Source organism: Terrapene carolina, unplaced genomic scaffold (genome assembly GCF_002925995.2).
Source record: "Terrapene carolina triunguis isolate 2854851 unplaced genomic scaffold, T_m_triunguis-2.0 Scaffold16815, whole genome shotgun sequence".
In the NCBI taxonomy this organism is placed as follows: Eukaryota; Metazoa; Chordata; order Testudines; family Emydidae; genus Terrapene; species Terrapene triunguis.
Genome location: NW_020681166.1, coordinates 6262 through 12941, shown reverse-complemented (window position 1 = coordinate 12941; position 6680 = coordinate 6262). Strand labels below are relative to the sequence as shown.

Genomic DNA, 6680 nt, shown 5'->3' with positions numbered 1-6680 from the left:
GGACAGGTGTCCCCTTTACACCCCAGAGAGACGGTGCGCTCAGCTCAGCACACATGTAATGGCAGGAGGTGGGTGGCTGTGAGGGTAGGAAGGAGGGTGCAGAGGACCGGGCCCTGGACTGTGACTCAGGTGACTTCGCTTGGCCAGGGATTTGCATGCGGGTTTATCCAACAGGGATAAACTCCCAGGGGAAGGGAGTGCTATGCAGGGAGCGCTGTCGGGTGGATCGGAGAGTCAGACACTCCCTCCTCACCCCACCCCCATGTCGAAGGGTGGAAGCCCCTTGAAATCAATGCGTGTCTCTCCCTTGGAGCACGGGCTGCTCCAAAATGCACCGGGCGTCTGCCATCGGTACAGACCATGCCCAGGAGATGTCCCGAGGTGGGAGGCTCTCCCAGGAGGGTCAGATGAGGAAGGAACCACAGCTGCAGGGGAGAAACGCTGGTTTCCCCTCAGAGACTGACAAACAGCTGTATGGAAGGGGAGGGAATTGGGTTTGGGGAGCAGAAGCAGCTTCCGGGCTGTGTCACAGCAAGGGCGGTGCTGGCGGGACACGGGGCAGCGGCTGCAGCCCACGCTGGGGAGGAAAGCGGCACCTTCTTCTTAGGCGCTTTTCACACAGAGCAGCCGCGCGCGTGTGTGTAGGTCTACTGCCTCCTTCAGGAGAAAATGAGACTGGCTTGCTCGCTCACCCTCTCTCTGTGTGTGCCCCTCACTCTCTTCTGAAGGCAAAGACCGTGGCCTTCCCGGTGCACACCTAGCACACATTTTGACACAGAAATGGGGAACAGACACACGGTGCGATTATTTTGTAGCTCTTAATTCCGTGAATCTTTCCGGGCCCACTCCGATAGGCATTGGAAAGGAAGGTCAGGCTTGACAAAGCCCTGGCTGGCATGATTTAGTTGGGGTTGGTCCTGCTTTGAGCAGGGGGTTGGACTAGATGACTCCTGAGGTCCCTTCCAACCCTGATATTCTATGAAACACCTGTGTTTTATCAGTGAGTTTCCCATGATTTCTGTGGCAGCTCAAAGGCGAGGCGTGTCCGGAGAAACTGGCTAAATTCTGCAGAGTTAAAAAAAAATCCCAATTATTTGGATGTATGTTTTTCATAGTGAGTTCACCGTGTGTGTCTCTTTCTCTGCAGGGCTTCACTCTCCCTGTAACTCCGGCCTCCCTGGGCTGTTTAGAAACCGCTTCCCCTTTTTGTGCCAGTCCCTGCTCTGCTCTGGGTCACTGTGTCTCCGGCACAGTAATAGGTGGCGGTGTCTGCAGCTGTCAGCGAGCGGAGCTGCAGGGAGAACTGGCTCTTGGCGGTGTCTGCAGAGATGGTGATTCGGCCTTGGAGAGACGGGGCGTAGCTTGTGCTCCCACTACTATACGGGTACACATACCCCATCCACTCCAGCCCTTTCCCGGGGGGCTGCCGGATCCAGCTCCAATGGTAATGCTGAGTAGTGATGGAGACCCCGGAGACAGCGCAGGTCAGGGTGAGGGTCTCTCCGGGCTTTGCCGCCCCTGGGCCGGACTGGACCAGCTGCACCTGACAGAGGACACCTGGGAAAAGGGAAAGAAAGCAAGAAAGGCATTAGCCACAGAGAGACTCCTCAGATCTGTCACCAGTTCCCCCCACTGACCCATGGACACTCACAGGTGGGGGTTGAGAAGAGGGACAGGAAAAGCAGCAGAGATTTCATTTTCATTTTCATACAATGAGGGAAACTCCCCAGCAGGCAGGACTGGGCAGTTCTGTGTCTGGGGAGAGACTGAGGCTCCTAGAACCGGGGATTGGTATTTAACAGGAACCCCCTGGGGAGGGATTTGCATGCGGGTCTCACCCAGCGGGTATAAGGCGACAAGCAGCTGTGTAAGTTGGGAGTATTGGCTGGTAGAGTGGACAGTAACACGTCTCCATGAGGTCTGGGCTGGGCTGGGGAGATCACTGAACCTTATGACGCACTTTCCCCTGAGTGTAATGTGCCTTAGGACAGGGCTTAACTGGACCTGTGAATCCCAACCTCCAACAGTGGCTGCTGAGAAGTGCATTGGGCATCTCCGAGAAACATAACCAGTGCACAGAAGCAGTCAATAGAAATGAGCTGTCAGGGGGGGATGAGCAAAGGGGAAGGTGATTCCTCTTATAATACTGATTAATTAATAACTGACACTGCAGATATATCCAACGGGGAAAGTGGTGCAGGTGTGGAGAGACACTCGGCATTCGGTAGCGGATACACACAAATAGGGAGGAGGAAATGGAGACACAAAGGCACGAGGCAGGTTTGGGGTTTTATGCGATGAAGAACTTCGCATTCAGGGAGTCCTAAGAGTAACGTGGAAGGGAAAGTAGCAGCTTGTAGTTAATGTCACTTTGGAGTTAATAGCATCATATATATTTAGCTCAGAAGGGACCATTTGCACCCGCTAATCTGACCTCCTGCATGGCACAAGCCAGTGGATTTCCCCCAGTGATTACTGGATGCTTGGCAACGCGCCAGCAGTGCGTGTTCACAGGTAATTCCTGCCCCCCACCAGAGGAGATGAGAATTGCTGTCTGTGCACGTAGATAGATGTGTGTGAACGCTTGTGTTTTTCACTGACGGTCCCTGCTGAAGAGCCCTGTTCTGTGTGTGTTTGTGAAACATGCTCGCTCTTTCTCTCTGCATGCCACCCCCTGATGGAGACAGTGACATCTTCTCACTTTGTGCCTGTTTATACCTTTGTGTACAAAGAACACACTCCCACACACCGCGCATTGACCTTTTCTTATTGTTTATACCCATTTCATCTTTGCATGTCTGTGCATTTACCTTATTTGATTTCTGTTTGACATCATTCCTGTGGCATGTTGGATTATGCAGACCCACATTTTCACTGAATTTGTGTATCACAACAGAATTTTGGGCCAGGGTATTGTGGGAAATTAGGCAGACCCTGCTCTGGATAGGGCATGCGGTAAAGATCAATTACCTGAAGTCTGTTTTGTTAAATACATATTAGTTCACTTTGGGCGAGCCTATAAGTGAGTGTTTGTGTGTGTGTGTGTGTGTGACCGAGAGAGCGAGAGAGAATTTTATTTTTGGGATATGGTGTTCATATTCGATTTACTGTTGGGGGCAGGGGAGGGGGGATCGCTGTTTATGTTCATGTGAATGTGTGTGTCACAGCCAGGATCCAACACTCCCTTCAAAACTGGTCTCTGCACTGCATGGAGTCCTCTTCCCCCGTTTTGGGACTTAGAACATAATAACATAAGAACAGCCATGCTGGGTCAGACCAAAGGTCAATCTAGCCCAGTATCCTGTTTGCTGACAGTGGACAATTCCAGGTGCTTCAGAGGGAATGAACAGAACAGGTAATGATCAAGTGATCCATCCCCTGTCGCCCATTCCCAGCTTCTGGCAAACAGAGGCTAGGGACACCATCCCTAACAATCCTGCTAATAGATAAATTCATGGAGGATAGGTCCATCAGTAGCTATTTGTTTTTTGAACCCTGTTATAGTCTTGGCCTTCACAACATCCTCTGTCAAGGAGTACTACAGGTTGACTGTGTGTTGTGTGAAGAAGTACGTCCTTTTTTTGTTTGTTTTAAACCTGCTGCCTATTAATTTCATTGGGTGACCCCTGGTTCTTTTGTCATATGAAGGAATAAATAACACTTCCCTGTTCGCTTGCTACACAGCAGTCACGATTTTGTAGACCTCTATAGTATCCCAGCACTCCAGGACCAGTTGGGACCAACTGCACCAGAGGGAGGACACCTGTAAGCAGCAGCATCAAGAACAACAGATTAGACAGGATAAGTAAGTATTTAAAAGATTCTTTCTTGCAGTCCCCTCCCTGAATATTGATCTGGGGTGAAAGTAAATAAGATCAGGAAAACGAGTGACATATCCATAGTTTTCTCTCTTAGAGAGTGGAAAATATACTAGCAGGGGAGGCTGAGCACTTGGGTCTCTGAGTAGAGTGAGTTTCCTAGAGTCACTAGAGATGCTGGAAAGGTGGAGGGGTTGTGATGTTATCTCATTAAAATATGACCATATAGATCATTGTTGCAACACTGTTATATATTTGCAACAAATCTTGTACAAAATGTGGCATGTAAGATGTCTATGAAAAGGTTCTGATTTGCTGGTTATGATTATGCTGTCTGTATGCATGTATCATTTTTGTATTTGAAGTTGTGAATATTGGCTCTATACCTCGATTTCAAATGTTGGCTCCTTGGGTAACACCCGCAAGGAAGTTAGCCGGCATATTTGGAGGGACTATTGATATTGAGTGGCCCATGAAAAGGACACTTAACTAACAATGAACCATGGGAGACGCCCATCTACAGATAATGCACTTTCCTGCTATGACTAAGCAAAAGTATGCATAGACATGTGACTTGTCCATGTGATCCCAAACCCCATCTTGTCACCTGTGATTTTCCACTAACTGTGCTTAGGGCTTTGTTTGAGACAATGGGATTCCCTCCACATGGCAGAAGCTATAAAAGGTGCTAGAACCATCTCAATTTTTCTTCTTTCCTGCTCAAATCTCTGGAGTATGGATTTATACTAATGGGAGCATTTTAACCAAGGGACTGTGGACCTTCCGATGATTTCCAAGCAACCAGAGACTTATCAAGCCAGCAGTTTATTCCATCACTGTTACAAGCCTGAACCAAGAACTTTGCCATTACTGTATGTATTTGATTCCTGTAACCAATTTTAACTCTCACCTTCTTTCTTATGAATAAACCTTTCGATTTTAGATACTAAGGGACTGGCATCAGCATGATTTTTGGATAAGATTTGAGTTATATATTGACCTGGGTGTGTGGCTGGTCCTTTAGGATCAGAAGAACCTATTATTTGATGAGACTGATTGTAAAGAACCACTCCTCTCTGAATCCAGTGTGTTTGGTGGTGATATAAGAACTGGAATGCCTGAGGAAATTGATTTTATGACTTCTTGTCAGCCAGTGTGGTGAAACAGGAGTTTACTTTTGTTGCTGGTTTGGTGTGTCCTATGGGGGATTCGTCACCAGTCTTGGGATGTATCTGCCTTATTTCTCAGCGGTTCATCCTGAATTTGGTATTCTCAATTGTGATGCTCTGACGCCCAGTTACAGGGGTACTCTGTGCTGCCGATTCAGAGTACACTGCCCAGTCACTCCATCTTCACCGCTGAACCCAGAGCCAGATGCCACCATTCGCGTTGTGTGCATGGCCGGGGGATAGGTAGGTAGGGACTGTGGGGATTCAGATATGTCTATTAAACCGGCCTCTCTATGCTAGTTAGAAACCGCTTCCCCTTTCTGTACAAGTCTCTGGTTTAGTCTGTGTCACTGTGTGTCTCTGGCGCAGTAATAGGTGGCAGTGTCTGCAGCTGTCAGGGAGTGGAGCTGCAGGGAGACGTGGTTCTTGGAAGTGTCTGCAGAGATGGTGACTTGACCCTGGAGAGAGGGGGCATAGTTTGTGGTCCCACTACTATATGGATATACCCGTCCCATCCACTCCAGCCCTTTCCCGGGAGGCTGCTGTATCCAGTGCCAATCGTAGGTGCTGCTACTAACAGAAAACCCGGAGACAGCGCAGTTGAGTGTGAGGGTCTCTCCAGGCTTCACCTCTCCTGGGCCAGACCAGACCAGCTGCACCTGAGAGAGGACACCTGGGGAAAGGAAACAAAGAGAAGATTGAATTGATCTGGAATGAATATATGGATCAGCCCCATTTTCCCCACTGGCCCATAGACACTTTCAATTGGGGACGGAGAACAGGGAAAGAAAAAGCAACAGAGATTTCATTCTGCTTTTTATGCAAGGAGGGAAACTCTCCAGTGGGCAGGACCGGGCAGTTCTATGTCTGGGGAGAGACTGAGGCTCCTAGAACCAGGGGTTGGTATTTAACAGGAACCCCCGGGGCAGGGATTTCCATGTGGGTTCCCCAGGGCGGGTATAAGAGATGACGAGGGTGAGCGCTCAGTTCATGGCGATGTCCCCTCGGGGACAGGTGTCACCTTTACACCTCAGAGAGACTGTGCGCTCAGCTCAGCGCACATGTAATGACTGGAGGTGGCTGGGAGGGGAGGGAGGAGGGCCCAGGGGAGAGGACACTAGAATGGGACTCAGGAGAACGCACTGGGACTGGGATCTGAACATTGTTTTTATCTAATGGGATGCAGCAGCGCGGAACTAGTTTGGGAACCAGTTTCTTGGCTTTGCCAGTAGGAGCGCTGGGGCCATAGCACTATGGAGTCAAGACACAAACTGCGAGACAAGGGGATCGCTAATCTGCAGGCACTTTGCGAGAATAGTTTGTGTGTGTTTGTGCATGTGTGTTTGTGTTGCCACCAGCTCAAGGGAGGGAGACGTTGTGTGTGTGACTGTTCTTCTCAACTGGGTAGAACTATCCCTGCTCAGTTTGTGTGTGTGTGTGTGTGTATGTGTGTGTGTGTGTGTGTGTGTGTGTGTGTCAAGGCTGCTTCCCCACTTTGAACTTTAGGGTACAAATGTGGGGGCCTGCATGAAGACTTCTAAGCTTAACTACCAGCTTAGATCTAGTCCGCTGCCACCATCCCAAAGCTAATTCCCTTCCCTGGGAAGCCTTGAGAAACCTTTCACCAATTCCCTGGTGAATACAGATCCAAACCCCTTGGATCTTAAAACAAGGAGAAATTAACCATCCCCCC

The 6680-nt window shown here is 49.4% G+C and overlaps 1 gene segment (V, D, J or C); it reads right to left on the bottom strand.

Annotated features, from left to right (window-relative positions):
* Positions 1-1237: 1237 nt before the first annotated feature.
* LOC113408500 lies at positions 1238-1557 on the bottom strand (the record flags this gene model as incomplete). The annotated part of the segment is given in 1 exon segment: positions 1238-1557. A coding segment is annotated over 1 exon segment (320 nt), but the record flags the coding sequence as incomplete, so codon positions are not given.
* Between the last annotated feature and the right edge of the window lie 5123 nt (positions 1558-6680).